The following is a 22,044-nucleotide window of genomic DNA, read 5'->3' as shown; positions in this document are numbered from 1 at the left end:
ACCAAGGGGAAAGCGGTAAAAAAAAATCTTCAGCGACTCCTGCCTCCGGACCGTGGCCTCGCTCAGCTGCTGGGTTCTCCTTCCCTGCTTTTTTTCCTTGGATCCGGCTCGATGGTAATCTGAACCAAGAAACATGAGGCTGCGAGACTTTCTGCTCACTCTGCTGCTCCCGGCCGGCTTCCTGTGGGGGGGCTCATGTGCTCAGCGCCCAGAAATCATCACCCAGGTCTCAAGCGCAGAAGGTAAGCCTGGAATGCTTTCCAGGGTGGTTTTCCTTCCTGGGATCAGCACAGAAGCCTGACTGCTGTTTCCCTCCGGGGCGGATGCCTCCACTGCTGACACACCACAGATTTGTCGGGACGTTTGGGCTCACTGAGGAGAGCGGTGTAGGATTAGAGAGGATCTGCAAGAAGTACCCATTTTCGTGGTTTTTGGCTCTTTTTCCTTGGTTCTGTCTGGTCAGGAGTTACCAGTAGCAGTGGGATGCAGGAGAGCTGATACCAGTCCAGCTTTCTGAATTATGCTGGGCTTGATGCTGGCTCTTAAGGGAAGTTTTTGTTGTTGCTCTTTCTTAAAATTATACTTTTCACAGTATGTGTCAGAAAATTTTTACTTTCTTATTGCATTAATTGCTAAAATGGTTTCATTTTTCTGAGTGGTTCCTGCAGCTGCATGTTACTTGGTATAATAAGTAGTATAGGTCTTGCAAAGATATCCTTTGAATGGAAATGGGGAAGAAAGCGTAGGAAAGTGTTCAATGCCACAAAATTATGACTTCTGAAAAAGTGATCTTGCTTACTCTTGATGCCAAGGGGGTTCGGATGTGAAAGCATTCCCCTTAGCCCAGATCCCAGGAGCCTGCTAGGAGGGAAACTGGGTGGGCAGCGCGGGAAGCCTGGGACGGGGAGGCGATGCAGCAGGAGCGCCGGCCAATTCCTGCCTCTCCGCTTCTTCGCAGACTGCCCTGTGGACCTGTTCTTCGTCCTGGACACCTCAGAGAGCGTTGCCCTGAGGGTGAAGCCCTTTGGGGACCTGGTTACCCAAGTGAAAGATTTCACCAACCGGTTCATTGATAAGCTGACCCAGAGGTACATTCCCCCGGGGTTTATCCGGGCTGCTTTAGGGATGGAGCTTGCTGCCGGGTGGGATGCTGAGATCCCCCTGCGTGTCTGTCTACAGAAGGAAAGAAGGAAAGCAGGGATGCTGGGGAGGGCGATGGAAGGCTCTCCTCCCTCTCCCGGCCCTCGGCTGCTTTGTTTTGGCTCTGTGCTGACAGCAGCAGCGTGGCTTTAGCAGGGCTGCCTGCACCCACCCTCGGGAAGGACAGGAACTGCTGGAGTGGCAGACCCGGCAGCCCAACCCCACCCCCTCCGGGTGGCCGTGTGGTTGCTGTGCGGTGCCGAAGCGATGCTGGTCCCTGTGCTCAGGCCCAGAACCAGCCGGGTGCGTGGGTGGCAGCAGGACGCCTCTGGGGTTAAAGCCTGCACTCACAGGCACCCTGCAGAGCAAACCCCCCTTGCCACTGGTGTACCCCAGCTTTGGGTGCCCCTTACCTGCCCCATTCCCCAGATCTATATCTGCCTCCTCCTCACCCACCTCTGCAGCCGCTAGCCCAGGTCTGACCCTGGCTTTCCCAAGGAGAGGCCAGCCAGGGATGCCCAGGAGCACAAAGGCTCCCAGATCCCAGAGGGGGTGGTGCTGGGCTTGCCTGTGGGCAGGAGATCCAGGGATGCACAGGAGCACCACAAGTCCTGGGGCACCACGAATCTTGCTGAGCTCCCCAGGGCAGCAGGAGATGTGTGCTGGTGCCCAGAGGGACACCATAGGGATGTCCCACTGCTGCACCAGCTGGAAGGGCAATGCCCTATCTCAGATGGGCAGGAGGGAGTTATCAGCTCACCTGCCCATTGCCCAGGCAGGAGAGTTATCTCACAAGGCTTTGAGTGAGCCTTGTGCTTGGGAACAGCCTGCCAGGCCTCCGTCAGTGCAGCATCCCTCTCCCCTGTGCACAGCTCTGGGCTCAGTCCAGAGGCAACTGCCTGCAGTGGGATGGAGGGAGCAGCAGGCTCAGGTGGCTTTAGGAAAGGTCCTGCTGGGTGGAGAGAAGATGTGCAACACCACTCCCTTGGGATTGGCCCTGCTTCCTGAAAAAGAAACCATATCCCTTTGGGATTGGACCCATATCCTGACAGGACCTTTTCTGGGGCAGGGGCCAAAGCACAGGTGATGCCCCTGTCCCAGGGAGTCACAGGTGTTGGATGTGTCAGTGCACAGGACAGGGCTTCAGCACACACACACACACTCATCCTTCCCCAAGCCAGAGCATCCTTCCAAGGGAGGCATCCCTCTCTGATTTTAACACATCTGGCGGTGGAGAACCGCTGTGTGCAGTGTTTCAGTGGCCACCTGCCTTGCACACACACACCTGGGTGTCTGGCTCAGCACCTCCTGCCCAGCTCCAGCCCCTGGCACCTCTTCCAGAAGCCTGTTTGCCAAGCTGTTTGATCCCTGCAGATGCCCACCCGCTTTGCCCTTCCACACTTGGGACAAGCTGCTCTGGGGCCCCATGCTGTGCTTTCCATGGGAAGCATGTCCCAGCTTTGCAGGAGAGCAGGGAGCCCTGGCAAATTGCTGTTTTGCATTTTCTATGCTGGTGCGAGCGAAGTGAACCCCGTGCCCTGGTGTGTCCGCGCAGGTACTACCGCTGCGACCGCAACCTGGTGTGGAACGCGGGAGCGCTGCACTACAGCGACGAGGTGGTGCTCATCAAGGGCCTGACGCCGATGCCCAGCGGGCAGAGCGAGCTGAAGAACCGCGTGTCATCCATCAACTACATCGGGAAGGGCACCTACACCGACTGCGCCATAAAGCGCGGCATCGAGGAGCTGCTCATCGGGTCAGGCAGCGGGGCCGCACCGGGCAGAGCGGGGTGCGGGTGGTGTGGCTCTGGCGGGTGGAGGGTGGGAGCTTCCAGGTTAGGACATCCCTGTGCATTGTGCAGAGCTGTCCCAGGCTGGGAAAAGAGGTCACAGCATAGGCACGGGAGTGGCAGTTTGCCCCAGCTTTGCTGGGATGAGCACGCCCTTACCACTGGGCGTCTGTCTGGGGCCAGTGTCCCCAGGTGTCCCAACCAGCTAAATCCTTTCAACGTTAAATCCTGTGTTTAAACCCTTCCAGGGGTTCCCATCACAAGGAGAATAAATACCTGATCGTGGTGACGGATGGACACCCCTTGGAAGGTTACAAGGAGCCCTGTGGGGGCCTGGATGATGCTGCCAACGAAGCCAAACTCTTGGGGATCAAAGTGTTCTCCGTTGCCATCTCCCCCAACCACCTGGTAGGGACCACACAGCAGGGATGCTCCCAGCAGGGTGTCCCCAGTGGGACCTTGGGACCCCCCGTGTGACGAGGGAGGGGCACTCAGAGCCTGCACAGGTGCCCGCAGGTCTCACTCTGCCCTCCCCACCCCCAGGACCAGCGGCTGAACATCATCGCCACAGACCACGCCTACCGCCGCAACTTCACCGCCACCAGCCTGAAGCCCACCCGGGAGATCGATGTGGAGGAGACCATCAACACCATCATCGACATGATAGTGAGCACTGCCCGCCCCCTCCCCAGCCCGCCCCCTCCCCAGGCCCAGCCGTCCTTCTCAAACCCCTTCTCTTTGCTTTCTTGTCTTGCAGAAACTGAACACGGAGCAATTGGTGAGTGTCCCCCTGCGACTGAGCCTGTCTCCTGTGGCTGACCCATGGCTAAGGGGGGCTTGCTGGCACAGCTCTGCCCTGCAGGCAGCCCCTGCCAGCCTGGGAAGCCCCCCCCAAGTGGGGTGCAGCCTGACCCTGCTGCTGCCCCCTCCTCTAACGCTGTTTTCTCCTTCCTTCTGTGCAGTGCTGCTCCTTCGAGTGCCAGGTGAGTCAGGCTTTTGAGGGCCCTGTCCCCTTCCCTCTTATCCCTGCAGTCCCAGGCTGTGCCTCGGGCTGGTCTAACCCATACCTCTCTCCTGCAGCCTCCCCGAGGGCCCCCTGGACCTGCTGGTGACCCAGGCCATGAGGTGAGGGGCTGGTTGTGGCTGTGCTGGGGGACTGGGACAGTGGGATGGGCTCACTGGGGGTGCTCAGAGACCTGGAATCATTATCAGAGAACCATGAAAGTTGGAAAAGGCCTCCAAGATCACCTGTGGGGTGTGGACCCACACCATGTTCCCATGTGGCCAGCATGCTCCCCATATCCATGGAGCATTTCTGCTCCCATCCTCCCTGCTCTCCTTTCAACAGCTCATCGTTCTGTTCCTGGGGATGATGAACTAACTGTGTTTCTGTCCTGTATTGCAGGGAGAACGAGGCAAGCCAGGTCTTCCCGGCCAGAAAGGAGAGGCTGGAGACCCAGTAAGTGAAGGACCAGCCCTGGTGACTCTGCACAGGGGCTGTTTTTTGGCTGCTTCTGGCCAGACCTCTCAGGCGCATCCTCACCAGCATCGCCCTGTTTCCATGGGGTGTGCAGTCACGGTGTGCAGTGAGGTGGCTCCTCCTCTTGCTACAAGGCTTCCTTGTTCCTCACCCAAAATAGCCATCCCTCCTGCAGGACACGTCTCTGACTCATGTGTGCCAGCCCAGGGCTGGACTCTGGGCTCCCTCCCGCGTCCTGTGACACAACAAGCACAGCAGTGTTACAGGGAAGCCTTTGGTAAATAACCTAAGAGCATGAGGAAACCATTTCCCTCCTCCTCCCTCTTTTATTTTACTAGGCACACTTATTTTTGGGAGGCAGGTTTCTCCCACACACGTGAGTGTGCAGTTACCCATCTTGCGCACTCCCACACTGGAAACCCCATGCCATGTTCTTCCTTCCCAAGGGTTTTCTGCCCTTCCCTTTCATCCCAAGTGATGTGTCCCCAAGCGCCCAGTTTCCCTCACCTCCATAAAGAGCTGGAGATGGTGGAAGCGGAGGCAGGTCCTCTTGGCCCTCCACAATGATCCCGTGCTCCCAGACCAGGAAAACAAAGAGCAGAGTTATGGGGGAGGCTCCTGTGGGAGAGGACGGCAGCTGAGCCCCACATCAGGAGTCTGGGGGGATGCTGTCCCATGGTGCTGACTATCTGCTCCCGTAACACTGTGTTTCTGTCCTCCAGGGCAGGCCAGGAGACATGGGACCTGCTGGCTACCAAGGAATGAAGGTATGTGGGGCTGCCGGCACACAGAGGTGGTTCAGAGGTGGGCTACAGGCTTGGTGCTGCAAGTGTTCTCACTCTCCCATTTGCCTCTCTCCTTTCCTCTCTAGGGTGACAAAGGAAGCCGAGGAGAGAAGGTGAGGACAGCAGGGATGTTTGGGGGAGATCCCTGTGTCCCCCTGCGTGGTTATCCTGGGCTGGCCCTGCACCTGTGTGGTGTTGGGGTCCGCTGTGTGCCCCTGCATCCATCCCTCCTGCTGGCCCTGCCTGAGCCAGGGGCGGGGATCCAGCAGGGTCCAGTGGTGTGCAGAGGAGTGGTGAATGCCTGCACCCTCAGACTGAGCTGGTATGGGGACTGCCCTGTGCTGGGGGGACAGATCTGCTCTGCATGGGGGTCTGACACCTCTCTCCTTCCCTCTGCAGGGCTCAAGAGGAGCCAAAGGAGCCAAGGTCAGCCTCTGCTTTTGCACCATTTTTCTCTGTTTGATGTCTGGGAGGCATTGGGAATTTGGGAATCACTTCATGGTCCTTGTTCTCTGTTTCAGGGTGAGAAAGGCAGGCGTGGAATCGATGGCATCGATGGCATGAAGGTAAATCTCTGCTCCAGGGCACTTTGCTCGGCCTGAGCACCCTGGCTTTTGCCCCTCCAAAACCTTTGTGGGGTCTAGGGATGAAGCCTGTGGGGCAGTGGAGCTCTCTTCCTGCAGGGCCATCCATCTGCCAGCCAGGGATGGGGCTGGAATGTACCTTCCAGGGGTCTGGGATGAGGGATGGCATCTTCCCGTGAGTGTCACTCATTGGGAACCCCTGCTTTGTCTGGCTGACAGGGTGAAGCTGGATACCCCGGATTACCTGGCTGCAAAGGCTCACCTGGATTCGACGTAGGTGCCCTGTGGGTGCCCCTTGCATGCAAATGAACAGCTCTGCCATGATGGTGTGTGGAAACAGGGAATTGCTTGGAAATATGCAATGCTTTTCCCAGGTATGGCACCTCGGGGGTGACCCTGGGGCAGTCTGCCTCGTCCTTGCCTGGAAGCTGTCTCCCACTGCCCAGGGCTGCCTGGGATGCAGCACTGGAAAACATTATCCCGGCATTGCATTTCTCCAGTTTCCCTGCTTTCTCCATGCTCCTGGGATGACACATTTGTGGTGGCACCAGTGTCACCGTGGTCCAGCCACAGCAGCCCAAAGCTGCCTTTTCTGCCATTTTCCTCTGAGCTTCAGAAGTGTTTCAGCAACGTGGGTGCAGCATTGCTTGCATGGCTCCATGGTGCAGGAGTCCCTTCTGGCTGTGTCCCTCCTGCCCATCCCAACAGGGAGCTGCCTGCCAGGCTGCTGGGATGCTCAGTCCATGCCCAGTTTCCTGCAGATGGTGTCACCAGCTCGGGGTTCAGTGATGCTGCCTTAAATTTCAACAGGGAGCTCAAGGCCCACCCGGACCAAAGGGAGATCCCGGTGCTTTTGGACCCAAGGGAGCAAAGGTGAGTTGCTCTACCCAGCCTCATGCAGAGGAGGGATGCTGGGACCCCTCTTCTGCCAAAGGGAGAGGTAGAAATTCCTTGCACTGCTTGGGGCAAGCCTCTCACAGAATCAGAATGGCTTGGATGGGAAGGGACTGTAAAGTTCAGCTCATTCCACCCCCTGCCATGGGCAGGGATGCCTTCCACTAGACCAGCTTGCTCCAAGCCCTGTCCAGCCTGGCCTCTTCACTAGAAGATGGCCCCCATCACCCACAGGGTGCCCAAGGCTCGTGGGTGCCCACAAGCCTGGCATAACCATCCCTGAGATATCAGGGGAGTGCTGTGAAAGGGTGGCTTTCACTGGGAGTGGAGTAGGGAGGGATCTGCTGGGATGGGGAAACACCACAGCCCTGAAAGAGGCTTGGGGTGCACTGGGGCTCCTGAGAGCCTCTGAGCAGTGGGAGCTGAAATCCACTGCTGGATGCAGTCTTGGTAATAGTGCCTTGTGTTCTTGTGAAGGGGGAGCCTGGGAATGACGGAAAGCCTGGCCGACAGGGGATTCCTGGCAACCCTGGAGAGAAGGTGGGTGACGAAGTGTCTGAACATCCTCTGCCCTCTGTGAGAGGGAGAGGACCCCTGATCCAGCCTGGGCTTTGAAGCAGAGCTTGCCCAAAGCTCTGCAAGCGTTCAGGGCTTTGCTCCAGAATTGTCTGACTTCTCATTTGCCTCCCTGTGCCTTGCAGGGCGCTCCTGGGAACCAGGGTGAGCCTGGACCAGCAGGAGAGACTGGTGACGAGGTGAGTTCTCTGCCTGTGATGCCCCTGTGTGTGCTTGCTGGCCATCCCCACCTCCTGACCACCCCTCTTGTTTCTCCACAGGGTGCTCCAGGTGAGGATGGTCCTCCTGGAGAACGGGTAAGTGAGGGCACCTCTGCCAGGCATCCCACCGGGGCACAGGCTGGGGCTGGTACCCTCTGGAAGAGGAGGAGGGGGCCTGGGGCTGAGCCTGCTCAGAGGTGGGCAGTGAGGGAGGGCTTTGCCCTGCTTGGGAGCAGGCTCTGACTTAGTGATGCCACCCTCTCTTTGCAGGGCACCAATGGAGAGAGAGGAGCCCCGGGCTCGCCGGGTGACCGCGGGCCGAGAGGAGAGCCGGTAACTGCACCCGCAGGGCGGCCTTCAGCATCTGCTTGCAAGCAGGGGCATGCTTGGAAGCCAGGGGCTGGGAAGAGGTGTCCAGGGGCTAACTCCAGCAGCCTGTGGGCCAGCAGGCAAGCTCAGTGCCTTGACCTGCCAGTTTGGGAGGGACCTGCTGTAGTCCCCGAGAAACTGCCCCTTTATGCTGGCAGATAATCACCAAACAGCCAAAACCCAGAGGAGAGCATGTCCAGCAAGCCAAGAGCAGGTGAACAGCTGTCAATTCCTTCCTCACAGCTGGAAAACTAGTAAATGGAGAGGAAAGAATGAAGGTGTCCTCCTCCAGGTGCTCAGGGGCTGTGTGGGCTACCGGTGGCTCAGGCAGGAGGGTACAGGTGCCATCAGCAGCAGAGCAGCATGAGTGGGTGCAGATGGAAGGGGGAACACTCTTCCCTCCCCTTTTGAGTGGGAGTCACTAGGAAAGTATGTTTCCAGCCTGCTGGGGTTGAGTCATCGAGCGTGATCGTGGGAGGGACAGGCAGGAGCCCTCAGCAGGCCAGGACAAACATGTGGCAAGCGACAGCCATGCCACACCTCACAGGGAGGGGCAAGGGGTGCTCTGCGCGGGGTGGGGATGGTGGGAGCCAGGGCATTCCACAGCAGCATCCCGTGTCCCCGTCCACCGTCACAGCACTCATCTCCTGTCCCTGCAGCGAGGACAGCTGGGACCCAGCACCAGCTTGGAGCGGGGGGGAGAGGCCTGCCTTGGGGAGGGGCAGCTCTGGCAGGGGGCTTCTGGCAGCCTCCCCCTTCCTGTTTACTGCTCAGGGAGTGTCAGGGCTGCCGCACGGGGTGTGCGGGGCAGATGTGCGGGAGATGAAGGCGCGCCAGTGTCTGCAGTTAAATTGTTCAGCAGACGATGGGCTGCTTCCTTCCAACTTTGAGTCCAAGCACGAGGCTGTGTAACCTCGCCAGAAACGTCTCAGGGCCATTTGGAAGTTGTGTTTTATATTTGCTGTTTGGCTTATGCATCTGGACACTTCTAGGTTGCAAACAACAGCTTTGGGTCACCATCCTCTCAACCACTTCCCCCAAATTCCCCTCTCCTCTGCCTCCCTCACTTGCTCACTCCTGGCCGTGGGTCTGGAGGGGGAAGGTGCTGCAGAGCCTGCCTGGGTTTGGCAGACACCACCGTGCTGGGATGAAACTCTGCTGGACTGGTGGAAAGCTGTTCAGTGAAAGGGAGCTGAGCCGTGTCCATGGGGTATTTCCTTCTGTGGGAGCTGCTGAGGTGCAAAGCCACCGAGACTCAGGTTTTCTGGGCCCTCCTTGGCTGTCAGCTCTCTGCAAACAGCCCTGGCTCAGGGTTCTGAGTGTTAGCAAAGGAGAGGGGACAACACTGGTGGTGAGAGGTGAGGGTGTCTCTCTCTTCGTCTGTGACTCAGATGATTTCCCATGGAAATCCCCTTAGCTCCATAGGGATGGCAGGCTGGAGGAAGGATGCTGCTATCCTGGAAGCTGTGCTCCTCTCCATACAGACTGCCCAGGGCAGGAGCTGCTCCAGAAGAGCAGCCGTGGGTGCAGAGTGTGGCTGGCTTGGGTCCAGGGCCAGGTCTGTGTGTCTGCAGAAGATGAATCTCTCCAGACATTTGCTTTTCTGGCACAAAATGGGCTGAAAAATGTCCCCTAGAGGCAAGCTTCACAAGGCCTCCCTCTTAGGGCTATCCTCTTGGATTCAAGGTGGCCACACTAGCCTGTCTTTAATTTCCCTGCATCTCTGACAGTTCCCTATTCAGTTCCCAAATCTGCCTCAAACCCCTGCCTGTTTGGATGACTGCATTTCCACCCCACTGTGGGTGCTGCACCCCTGCTCCCCATTGCACACAGGTCCCTTTGCACCCATGCCTGCTCCTCGTTGTGCTTCTCATGCCCTCTGTGTGTGCTTTCAGGGAGAGCCCGGACCACCTGGTGACCAAGGGCGGGAAGGACCCCCCGGACCACCTGGCGACCAGGTAAGAGCTTGGTTTAACCTTCTGGATCCCAGATGGAAGTGGTTGGGATGCCAGGGAGAGTGGGATAGGTAGTTTAACTGATGCCACAGCATCTTGGGGCAGCTTCTCAGCATCTTCCAGACCAGGAAGCAAAGCTGGTGAAGAAGGGCAGGGATTTCTATGAGGACGCAGGATATGAACAGGGCTAAAAAAATGGAGACTTGGGTACTGGGCTGTGGGCAGAACAACCTGCACACCATTTCTCAATCCCATGGAAACAGATGTCAACACATCTGACAGAACTGGAAACTGGCAAGAGCAAGCTGCAGCCACGCACAAAATGTTCAGGCCTGGGGCCAGAAGCTGCTCACATCAGTCAGGGGTGTCAATGAGACATCTTGTGTTGGTGAGGATATCCTGACGTGGCACCAGCCATGTCCCAGCCTGGTGGGGAGCCAGGCTGGGATAGATCCTGCTTCCAGCCAGCCTTTCCAGTTGGGGAGGAAGAGGAGAAAGAATGGTCTCCCTGCTGTCACTGAGCCCACGGGACACCAGTTTTCCCTCCCCACCACTGAACTTGGGTCAAACCCCTGTCAGAGAGGGAAGCATCACAAAAGCAGCTCCGGTGCCTCCCCAGGCCAGAGGCTGCCCCAGCATTCCCACTACTCCAGGGAGATTTGAAAAGCAGTTGCACAGTGAGGATGATTTTTCCATGAGCTGAGGAAGAATGCTCTTGTTTGGCCAAATTAAAAATAAATGTGTAATTAGGTTTGGGTAAGAGTGGGACCTTGGCAAACACAAGTATTTTTCAAGCCATGTTATCTGCAAGCTCTGGACCTTGGACTGTGTTTCTCTTGGCAAGGGGAAAGCGCTGCTGCTAACCTGTGACTCTTTTTCATCCCATTTCTATCCGAGAGAAGCTAAAGGCCAGCACCCTCTCTCCCTGATCCTCATGGACAGGTTTGGTGGCCCTTCTCTCTTCCTGGGCATGGTGCCTATCCCTTCTGTCGGGTCCTTGTCACACCCAGAGAAGCAGTGGACAAGATTTGCTGACCCAAATCCTGCGTCATCCATCATAAACTCCTCCAGGGCCATGAGGGATTGGCGCTGTGCTGCTGCAGTGGGGATAAAGGGCCAGCATGAGCCATGAGTGCCGTGGCTCCAGCCTTGGCTGATGTGAAGGATCACAAGTTCCTGTCCCTCCTTCCAAGATTTCTCTCTTCTGGGCCTTTGTGCAGAAATAAGGTCACAAGCCTCGGAGCAGTTCAGTGCTCTGCACTGTGCAATTGTAGGATTTCTGCGCCCCTAAGGACACCTTTCCTTGGAAGAAGGGTGCGTACGGTGTGCACGGATGTTTGGCACCAGCTCTCTGCCTCCTTCTGTCCTCTGCCTTGCCTGGGGGCTGGTTGCACACCCAGCTCCACACAAAATGCTGCCTGAACATTTGGGCCTGTGGGCCAGAGCACCACTACCCAGCCATTGTCCACCATCATGTCCCACCTCCTGGAAAGCAAACCCTGCAAAGGGCTGTGGGCACTGAGAGAAGGTGGAGGGGCTCCCTTGGATGTCTGTGGAACTCTCAGAGCAAAGAACCCTCCTCCTGCCTCCTCTACTCTCTCGTGCTGTCTCTGGCCAGCCCTGCAGCTGGCAGAACAAGCAGCCGCTGCCCAGATGGGATGTGGCAGAGTGACAGCTTTGGTCTGTTCCAGCAGGCACTGCCAGGGCTCTGCAGCCTCCTGAGGACAGAAACTCACCAGAGCCAGCCTGGCTGTGACCCAGACGTGTCCAAGCCTTGAGGCACAGGGAGGTTTGTGTCACCCTCAGGGTGATGTGCTTGCACCAAGGATTGTCCTCCAGGGGCACCTCTGTCACAGCCGATGAGATGCCACTGTGCCACCCAGCTGTGCTTTGATGCTGGAAAGCATCAGCCTGCCCTCCCTGGTCCTCTTCCCACCAGGTCCTCTGTTACCGGGGTGAGCTCTGAAGGAGAGGGATGGCTTCGGGTGCCTCGGCTGCCACTGAAAGCACATGATGTCCGGCCCGTACCTGCAGTGTCACACCTTGGCCCAGAAAACTTTTTAGTTTGGTTCGTGCTCAGCAGGGATCTGCCTCCCACGGGGTTTTGCAGAGAAAATGGCATAAAGAAACGTGGGGGAGGCAGGAGGAAAAGGAGGCGCCAGGCACAGCTCCTGAAGCACTTCCCCACCAGCATTAACCCCCATCAACAGGTCCCTTCTTGGGCTGGCCGAGGTGGAGTTGACTCACTGATGGGCACCTGCACCCATCAAATCACAAAACGAAGGGACCAGTGCCTCAGGGCAGGAGTGGCAGCAAGAGCCACCCCCCTTGAGAGAGCTCTCTGTGTTTCCCTAGGGTGAGCCCGGACCCCCAGGACCCAAAGGCTACAGGGGAGATGACGGCCCCCCCGGCAGTGAGGTCAGTGCTGCTTCATCACCACTTCTGCGGGGAGGGGATGCAGGGAAGAGCAGGAGGTGCTGCCCCTTAGGGCTTTCCCCAAATCCCATGGATACTGGAACCCTATTGAACCTGTTGGTACAGGCTCCCGTGCTTCCTGGCAGACACATCAAGGCGTTCCCGTGGGTCCCTGAGGCCACAATTGCCTCTTCCCCCACCTCCCACAGGTCATTTCTTGGGGAGGTTATAGCTGCACCACAAACCACACAGCTTCCCATCACAGGAGCTGGGGTAGATGCTCTCTGGGGACAGCTGCCTGATTCTGCCACAAGGTTTGATCCCCAGGGCAGGGAGCAAATGGAACCCCAAGTACAGCTGTTGGCTTCCATAGAAATCCTAGAACTGTTTGGGTTGGGACAGGCCTTAAAGCTCATCCTATTCCACCCCCTGCCATAGGCAGGGACACCTTCCACTATCCCAGGCTGCTCCAAGCCCTGTCCAACCTGGCCTGGGATACTGCCAGGGATCCAGGGGCAGCCACAGCTTCTCTGGGCACCCTGTGCCAGGGCCTCCCCACCCTCTGAGTAAAGAACTTTTTCCTGACATTTAATCTAAATCTTCACATTGCTCTTGTATAAACAGAAGACCTCCACGGTGGGGTCGTGTTGGTAGCTGGTTGCCTCAGAAGGCATTGTCTTCCCAGCTCGGGTGATATTGTACAATGCTTGACTGCTTCTTCTGCCCCTTCCAGGGCCCAAAGGGATTGCCTGGAGCTCCTGGGCTGCCTGGAGACCCTGGGCTGATGGGAGAAAGGGTGAGTGGTGCTGCTGGGGACACACACTGTCCGAGGAGAGCAGGATCCTGCTGCCGTGCTATCTGAGGGGTCCACTTTTCTCTGTCTCATCTATGTCTGCCTTCCTTTCCAGGGGGAGGATGGTCCTCCTGGGAACGGCACAATTGGATTCACAGGTGCCCCAGTAAGTTTCTTGTGCTGCCTTGAAACTGTAGTACCATTATGTCGAGTTGTCCAACCTAACATGCTTCCTTTTCTCCATCCCCAGGGGCAGCCAGGAGACAGAGGCAACCCTGGCACTAACGTAAGTGTGCTGCTTCCTCAGCCACACAGGATTTGCCCTTGGTGGTGGTTTGGCACTCGGAGCTTCTCCATTAGCTGCACAGTGGAATGGGCTCCCTGAAGCAACCTGCTCCTCCAAAACCCTCTTCTCCCTCTGCTCACCTCTCCCTGCAGTGGATGCTTCCAGTGGAAGTGTCCTGCTGTGGCTGTAACACCCAAGGGCAGCAGCCTGGGCTGGGTGCTCTCTGAAGCAGTCCCAGAGCCAGAGTCTGGGTTTAGGAGTGTCACCCAGGGGAGCTGGATGATGCCATGCTGGGGGCTTGATTTAGTGCTGGGTTAATGGTTGGACTCGATCTTAGAGGTCTTTTCCAACCTAACGATTCCATGATTCTGTAGCAGTGAAAGCCACCTAAGAAGATCTCTCTATCAAGAGCACTGAAATCTGGTGCTGGGGAGCCTATGTGCTGCTCTCCACCCCTGTCCCAAGCCAGCTGTCACAAGGTCACCACATGCCAGCACCAACTTCACCACACTAACAACACCCAGTCACACAGCAGTCTCATCCATACTGTTTTTCAGGGAACAAAAGGCTATGTCGGACCTAAAGGTGATGAAGGAGAAGCTGGCGACCCTGGCAATGATGTGAGTAACCTGTGCAATGCTGACTCCTCTCTCCCTTGAGCACAGTGCAGGAGCCTTGGGCAATGATGGGCTAGAGCCCATCTGACTTTGTAAATTTTCAAGCACCCTCTATGTCTGAGCAGTGACTGATGGATGGCAAGGGGAGCTCTCTCCTGGTGTTCATTGTGTGTTGTTCTACAGCTGGCAAACCTCCACATTTGTTAGGCTGAGGCAGGCATCACCTCTGCAAGGTTTTGTATGCTTCCAGGTGGCACTGATGATGATGGCACTGGTGATCTGAGCTGCATTGCTCCCCCATGGAGGGAGATTTCCCCAGTGTCCCTTCCAAGTCCTCATTTAGTTGAGTACAGCAACCTCAGATAACACTTCAGTGGTGAAGCAGGGCTTATCAGACATCTGGAGGGAAAGGTGCTGCCCCCTGACACACACAGATTTATGAGTTTTGGTTTTGTTTTCATTCCAGAACCTGACCCCTGGGCCCAGTGGCATCAAAGGAGCAAAGGGCCACAGGGGACGTGAAGGTCCCCCGGTAAGTAAGGACCCTGGCTGGCCCCAATGGCATCCATCCCTCCCTCCATCCCTCCCTCCATCCCTCCCTCCATCCCTGCCTCCATCCCTCCCTCCATCCCTCCCTCCATCCCTCCATCCCCTGGGTGCTTTGGGAGCAACACCAAGCCATGGCACACATTGTGTGTGCTCACTGCCTTCCCTCCTCGGTGTGCATGACACATGTGGAAGTGGATCTCCTCCTCCTGCCTCTGTGCAGCACCAGGGCGTCATGCAGACAAGCAGATGTCCCTGTTCCCAGCCCAGTGCAGGAGCCAGCAACTGGGAAGCCAAGAGGCTTTTCCCAATTCTGCATTGCTTTGCAAGGTATTATCAGAGTACACCACAGATAGGACTGACTGCTCCCATAACTCCTCTGTGTTTCTGTCTAACAGGGACCACCAGGACCTGTGGGGCCTCCAGGACCAGATGTGAGTGGGACAGGATTGGGGTGCTGCTTGCTGGCCTGGTCTGTGCATTGCTTTTGCTGTTAAACATTTCTTTTGCTCTGTTTTCAGGAATGTGAAATCTTGGACATCATCATGAAGATGTGCTGTGAGTATCCCTGTACCTCTCCTCCCACCCTGCTCAGTACCTTGCTGAGGAGGAGGCAGCTGATTTTTCCCTGTTCCCAGGCAGGGGAGTGCCATCCATGGGCATCTCTCCCCTTTTCATGAGTCACAATTAAGTCCCCTGGATCCAGGGACCTCCAGCTCCATCTCTAGAGTAGCTCATACAACTGTGTCTCACTTGTACATGGTGCAGACTGGTTTGCCTGTGGTTCTGTGCAGGGAAAATATGAGCAAAGTTGTGTAAAATTGAGTGGCCCATTTTGCAGTGTTCTTTTTTTCCTAAATATCATGGTCTAATATTCCCCCCTGGGAAAGGGGGGCCTGGTTTGGGCTGTCCTGCCATGGGGAGAAGCAGCACACATGCTACAAAGGATTTCTGGCCCATGGCCAGTAAGGAAGTGCTGGAAGGACGCAGGGTACTTGGGGAACTGACTTTGAGCTCTACACTCTGGTGATTTACTTAGCTTTTATTTTTATTTAAATAAGAACACATCAGCGTGTGCAGAAGCAGAGCTCTGCTGTGTATGGTGGTCCAGGTCAGGGCATCACAACCTGAAACAAGAGAGAATCTGGGTATTTCGAGTGGGAGGGAAACCTCCATGAGCTTGGATTGTCCAGGCCAGGTGTCTGTGGGTTTGCAGAGACACAAACCTGCAGTCTGGATTAGGGTGTGAAAAACCCTTTTGTCAAGCATTTTAATGTTCTCTCTTTTTCTCCCTTTTCCTCTAGCTTGCTGCGGTGAGTGTTACTTGGCAAAGTTGCTCTGCAAACATTTGCTAGTCCTTCTCCTTCCTTGCACCCCTCCCTTTCCCTGCTCCTTGCCTTCTGCTGTGGAGATGCAGTGACAGCCTGTGAGAGAGAACCAGGCATGAGCCAGGCAGGGGAGGGCAGGAAGCATTCCCTGAGGGTGCCACATGGATTAGAGGCTGATGTGGCTCAGTCCTGCAACTGGAAAACAGTTGTCAAGGTGCCCTGTGCCAGCAGGGTGGATTTTCTCCACCCTTTTTGCAGTTGGGATGTCTGTTTTGGGCACACTGTGGATCCAGCTCTGTCCTCTTCCTTCGCAATCCTGTGCTGGTCAGCAGAGGAATGTGCTGGGCTTTTTTCCCTGATGCTGCCCTGATAGGTTGGGCTTGCAGTCCAAAAACTTGAAGGGAGAGCCAAGGGCGCATGATTTTCTTCAGCTATGAGAAAGAGGGGAGCAAGCTGAGTCAGCCTCCTCCAGCCCACCAGTGTCACCTCTGTCCTGCTGGGCTGGGTGAATGGAAGAAGTGAGAAGGCTTATGAGGAAATGGGTTATGGAATAACTACTGGGTGGTATAAGGGTACTCACAGCCTGGAAATGCCACATGTCTTATTAGGGAGCAAATGCACATGGAAGAATTTGTAAACTGGCTCTCAAGTCTCCTATGCAGCTATTTTTCTGCATTCTTTTACCCCGTGCTTTGGGGGTGGATGGGGCACAGGCACCCAGCTGGGCAGGGCTGCAGCAGGCATCAGCTGCTTCCTTTGGAAATGCCTCCCTGCAAAACATGCCCCTCTGCTCCTGTGCCTTGCTCCAGAGTGCACCTGTGGTCCCGTCGACCTCCTGTTTGTGTTGGACAGCTCGGAGAGCATTGGCCTGCAGAACTTCCAGATTGCCAAGGACTTCATCATCAAAGTCATTGACCGCCTGAGCAAGGACGAGCGGGTCAAGGTGAGATTTCCGCTGAGTGCTGTGATATTCTTGTGTGCACTCACTTACTTTTCACTGCGAGCAGGAAAATGGGGAGGTGCCCCCACTCCAAAAAGCCTCCACCAGGCTTGGCTTCAAGCTGGAGGTGGGTCTTCTCAAATTCATAAAGTGATGGAGATTAGACAGTAGTTTGTTGTCCCAAAATAAACATTTCGCTCTTTCTGGGCAAAGAGACTGTTTCCTCTGTGTCCCAGAGCAGATAGCTCATCGAGCATTCAATCAGCCTGATCAATCAGTGTCTCAGTCTCTACCTTGTTCTGATGAGCACTTCAGGTGTCTGGAGTGTGTTGGAAGTCTGATGTCCAGCCCCCACACTTGGGTTTAGGTCACCAGTTAAGCACTCTACTACAAATTACCCTTACAGCCCAAACCCAGCAATGCTGTTCCCGTAGTGAGTCTTTCAGTCTGAAGAGGGACACAAATGCTTGCTCTCCTTCTTACTGTTACTGTAACCTGCTGTGTGCTTTATTTACCTCTGTGATTTTGAAGGGCTTTTGGGAATCCAGACTTTCCTGAAGGTGTATCCAGCCACATCTAAAGCACATAATCCATAAAGACACCACAACCTGCTGCTGAATACTTGTGTGGTGGGCATACGTGGGGGTTTTTTGGATGGCAAAGAGCCAGTAATAAGCAGAAAAGCTAGAGCTGGGCAGCAAAACCACTGTGTTGGAGGAAAACTAGGAGTCTTGAAAACAGATCTTCCCATGGAACCATAGAATCCCCTGAGTTGGAAGGGACCCAAGGACTGGGTCCAACTGCTGACTCTGCACACAGGACAATCCCAAGCATTCCACCATGTGCCTGAGAGTCCAATGGCTGCTGTTGAGACCACTGAGCTGTGAGATCTAGATTTCGGTCTCCTTTCACTTACTGACTCACCAAATTGGTCCCAATGTGCAGCCACTCCTGTTGGGGCTCTGCCTGCCTAGAATAAAGCAGAAGAGAAACATCAGAGCCTGCCATGAAGGCATTCAGGAGAAACCATCAGCTGGATTCTGAGCCTCTGGGTTCCCCTGAGGTATCTGCCCCTAACCGGTTTCTGTTCTGTCCCACAGTTTGAACCTGGAGAGTCCCGTGTGGGTGTTGTGCAGTACAGCCATGACAACACACAGGAGCTGGTGGCCATGGGGGATGCCAACATCGACAACATTGGGGCACTCAAGCAGTGAGTCTGTGGGGTCTGACCCAGGGACCCCTATCACCCCCTATCCTACATCTGCAGGCCAGCAGCTCCTGCAGCTGCAATGATCTAAATGCTGAGGCTAAGGAGCTTGGCAGTTTTCCACCCAAATCCCCATGCAGGGGTGTCTGCCTGCTCACAAGCCGTGTTCTGGCTCCTCCAGTACCCATGGCAGGGCTGGCAGGCTCACTGGTGTCTGTCCTTGCAGGGCAGTCAAGAACCTGCAGTGGATCGCTGGGGGCACCTACACTGGGGAGGCCCTGCAGTTCACCAAGGACAACCTGCTGCGGAGGTTCACGTCCGACAAGCGCGTGGCCATCGTCATCACGGACGGGCGCTCCGACACCCTGCGGGACCCCACCCCACTCAACTCCCTGTGCGATGTCACCCCGGTAAGGGCACAGGGACCCGCCATGCGGCAGCTGTGCGGCACGGCACAGGCTGTCTGGGTGTCTCCATGTCCTTGCCACACAAGGCTAGGGCAGGGGACACAGGTGTCACTAGAAGCACTCCCACAAAGTGACAGGCATCCACAGTTAGGAATGCATTAGATGATGAATGCATCCAGTGACGGACTCGAACTTCCCCACAGGTGGTTTCCCTTGGGATAGGTGACATTTTCCGGAACCCACCAAATCCAGATCACCTGAATGACATCGCTTGTTTAAGCAGACCAACCAGGCCGGGACTGTCCATTCAAAGGGACAATTATGCCGAGCTCCTGGATGACACCTTCTTGCAGAACATCACCTCATATGTCTGCCAAGGTGGGTGAAAGGCAGTGGCTGGAGGCAATGGGAAAGGTGGTGAGGGATGCAGGATGCTCTCCCTTGTGTCCCCACAGTCATGCTCTTAAGGAGGTGTGAGGGAAGAGAACAGAGATCAAATTTAGGCAAATACAGGACAAAGGCATCTCGTGTCTCAGAATACTTGGTAGTCAGGTCCACGTCCTCACCTGCTGCAGGATGTGTCTGTCCACACTGTTGTTCATGCACGTTTATAGCCTTTGCACAGGTGGCAAAGGTGGGTGTTCACCTTCTGCAGGTGATCGTCTGTCTCTTCAGTGGCTCTGTGGGACAAGTGGTTTTCCTGGGTGAGCTGGTGACATTAATCTCTCTTATTTTTCTTAACAGAGAAGAAATGTCCTGACTACACCTGCCCAAGTGAGTATTGACTCCTCATGTCACACTGAGGGGCCGTGAGTGCTGTGTTGGGGGAAGTGGGAGTTTGTGTTTGTGGGGACGCATGGCTTGGGCAGCTCTTGCAGTGGGGAGGTTCCTGGGCTGGAGAGGTGAGCAAGATCTGTCAGACACTCTCAGGGTCTCTCACACACACATACACACCAGCCCAAGGCAGCTGGGGAAAACCCTAGGTGGTTGTTTCTCTGGCATCTCAAACCTAGAGAGGAGTCTGTGAAAGATCATGGCCTTCCCAGGTTTTAGCAACTGACCTCATTACCTGCTTCCACTATCTAGTGGTGGGAGCATGAGCAAAATCAGCTTCATGGCAGGGATATTGGAGAAAGGTGCTTGAAAAGTGAGTACAGGGAGGGTTTTAATGGAGTTCACCTCCAAGTCAGAAGCATATTCAGTCCTCAGAATTTCCATGGAAAGAAGTGAGGCAAGGAGGAGTATGAAGTGGTTCCCCACACACGCAAGGAGAGCCACTGTATTTAAACAAGAGTCACTAGATTATCTCAGCCAAATAAACACCTGGGAATGCAGCCTATCCTAAATCAGGTAAAAGAAGGACCGAACGGGTGAAAGGACAAGTGTAGGACAGCACTGGGGCAGGGGAAAGCAAGCTAGCAAGAGTGGAGATTTCCCGAATCTGACAAGGCAGGAAGCCTGTGAGACAGCCAGTGACTTCATCAGCTTTGTGTGGAAGAGGCAGGAGAGCCAAAGTGTAACGAGGCCTGGACCTTTCCCCTTGCAGTCACCTTCACCGAGCCAGCAGACATCACGCTGCTGGTGGACAGCTCCACCAGTGTGGGGAGCAAGAACTTTGAGACCACCAAGAAGTTTGTGAAGCGGCTGGCAGGGCGGTTCCTGGAGGCCGGCAAGCCCGCCGACGATTCCGTGCGCATCTCGGTGGTGCAGTACAGCAGCCGGAACCAGCAGAAAGTGGAAGCTCAGTTCCTGTACAACTACACGGTCATTGCCAAGGCCATTGACAACATGGAGTTTATGAATGACGCCACGGACGTGAACTCTGCTCTGCAGTTCATCACAGAGCTGTACCGGCGCTCCGCCCGCGCCGTGGCCAAGAAGAGGGTGCTGGTGTTTTCTGACGGACACTCCCAAGGGATCACTGCCAGGGCCATCGAGAGGGCTGTGCAGGACGCACAGAAGGCTAACATCGAGATCTACGTGCTGGCAGTGGGCAGCCAAGCCAACGAGCCAAACATCCGTGTCCTGGTCACGGGAAAGAGCGCGGATTACGACGTGGCCTATGGGGAGCGGCACCTTTTCCGCGTGCCCGACTACACCTCTCTGCTGCGTGGTGTCTTCTACCAAACTGTGTCCAGGAAGATAGCTGTTGACTGAGCATCTGGGTGGGTTTCTGCCAAGGCCATAGCTGCTTCTGTCTCACCTAAAAAGGAAAACCAACAAAGCAAAAAAAATTTTAATGGTATTCTTGACCAACCTGAGGAATTTACATCTATGTAGATAACCATAGTACCACGGCCTGGCTGTACATAGTCTCCTCCCTTCTCCCTCTGCTTCATCATCTGTGTCTCTTCTCTGTTAGCCTCAAATTCCCTTGCTGCCCATGATTACCTTCCTTCCCCACAGCAGGAAAACACGAGCAGACCTAGCAGTAAGCCATCAGAACACAAATATCAACCTCATCCCACTGTGTTTTTGCCAAGAAAGAATCAGGATGAGGACTTTTGTACCACTAAGATCTAGCCTGGTCTCTTAAGGCTGATTATGCTTTTTTTAGCTAGCTTTTTTTTGTCGTTGTTCATTTCCTTCTCTCTTTCATCCATCAGTTGAGCACTTGCCCAGCTCACGATGATCCTAACCTAGTGCTATGCTTCGAGTGAAATAGTCACACTTCAGCAAGCTTTGAGGGGGGATCATTGTCACAGCTGGCAAGTTTGGTTCATATCTCCCATGCCTGGGGAGGAGGGAGGGCTGGACTGCAGTACCCAAGCTGTGTGCAAGCATCTCTGGCCTCCAGGGCCAGGGGATGGGACACTCACTTCCCAGGGCTGGGGGTCAAGGTGGGTGGTGGAGCATCCCTTGGCACTGGTGCTCTCATTCAGGGCAGGGAGGCTGGGCACTGACCAAAGGAAGGATGGGCAGCAGCCTTTGGGGAGGGAGGAAACCCTAAAAGAAGCTATATAACTGCACTCCTTCACTTAACTGATCTCATGGTCCTACAGTGAAACCAGGAACCTCATGAATAACCTGATGACTTGTTTTATGGTTCAAGCTCCATTCTGGAAAATCTCTCTGAGCCCAGTTAGTGGGATTTTTTTTTAATTTTTTTTTTTTAAGATTTTATTTTAAAAGAGCCGAGCTGACTAATTCCCAGCGAGCTCTCTTGGAGTACTGTTTCTATAGGACCACCTAGGAGATAGGCACCTGGGCCCTAGGGAAACCCACTAACTGCACTATCTATTGAATTAAGGCCTCATCCTCAGCCCAGCGATGTCAAGGGAAAGACTGCCATCATCTCCCAGGGTCTTAGACTCACACTCTACACATATATTGACAAAGGTGCTATCACTTACGTGGGTGATGTGGGCCCTTGGTGTTTGCACAGTTGTTTCAGACCACACTGAAAACGTGGTTTGTCTGGGTGAGATTTTGTTTCAGCGCTTCCATTGGTGCTCTTGCTATGAATTCATGCACTTCGGAGAAACCAACAGCGACTGCCAGATATCGGCACCCCAAACTCTTTACTTTGTATCCAAAACCCCATTGTACCAGTTAGTTTTATTTTATGCCTGTGTTTTACTAAAATTGTCCACTTTGGAAATTTGTCAAATAAATTGTTTTCCACAGTCTCTTTGGGAGTTTGTCCGACTTTACTTCCTCCTTCCCAGATCTTGATTTTACATCCTAGGAGCTCTCTAAAAGGTCCTTGGGGAAACTCCCAGGCCCACACCTC

General features: G+C 55.1%; 1 protein-coding gene across 1 annotated transcript; it reads left to right on the top strand.

Annotated features, from left to right (window-relative positions):
• On the top strand, nucleotides 1-21,942 carry COL6A1 (collagen type VI alpha 1 chain). Its single transcript, XM_032115274.1, has 35 exons — nucleotides 1-242; nucleotides 959-1,088; nucleotides 2,696-2,896; nucleotides 3,178-3,337; nucleotides 3,473-3,595; nucleotides 3,687-3,707; nucleotides 3,892-3,912; nucleotides 4,010-4,054; nucleotides 4,335-4,388; nucleotides 5,132-5,176; nucleotides 5,281-5,307; nucleotides 5,594-5,620; nucleotides 5,716-5,760; nucleotides 5,998-6,051; nucleotides 6,589-6,651; nucleotides 7,150-7,212; nucleotides 7,374-7,427; nucleotides 7,509-7,544; nucleotides 7,719-7,781; nucleotides 9,713-9,775; nucleotides 12,128-12,190; nucleotides 12,921-12,983; nucleotides 13,096-13,146; nucleotides 13,231-13,266; nucleotides 13,824-13,886; nucleotides 14,350-14,415; nucleotides 14,828-14,863; nucleotides 14,951-14,987; nucleotides 15,734-15,742; nucleotides 16,567-16,700; nucleotides 17,798-17,907; nucleotides 18,131-18,314; nucleotides 18,515-18,689; nucleotides 19,056-19,085; nucleotides 19,858-21,942. The coding sequence occupies exons 1-35, from the start codon at nucleotides 134-136 to the stop codon at nucleotides 20,466-20,468; spliced, it is 3,072 nt and encodes a 1,023-aa protein (XP_031971165.1). The 5' UTR covers nucleotides 1-133; the 3' UTR covers nucleotides 20,469-21,942.
• Nucleotides 21,943-22,044: the final 102 nt, after the last annotated feature.

This window comes from Corvus moneduloides, chromosome 7 (genome assembly GCF_009650955.1).
Source record: "Corvus moneduloides isolate bCorMon1 chromosome 7, bCorMon1.pri, whole genome shotgun sequence".
Lineage (NCBI taxonomy): Eukaryota > Metazoa > Chordata > Aves > Passeriformes > Corvidae > Corvus > Corvus moneduloides.
This window is presented reverse-complemented; position numbering and strand designations above follow the sequence as displayed.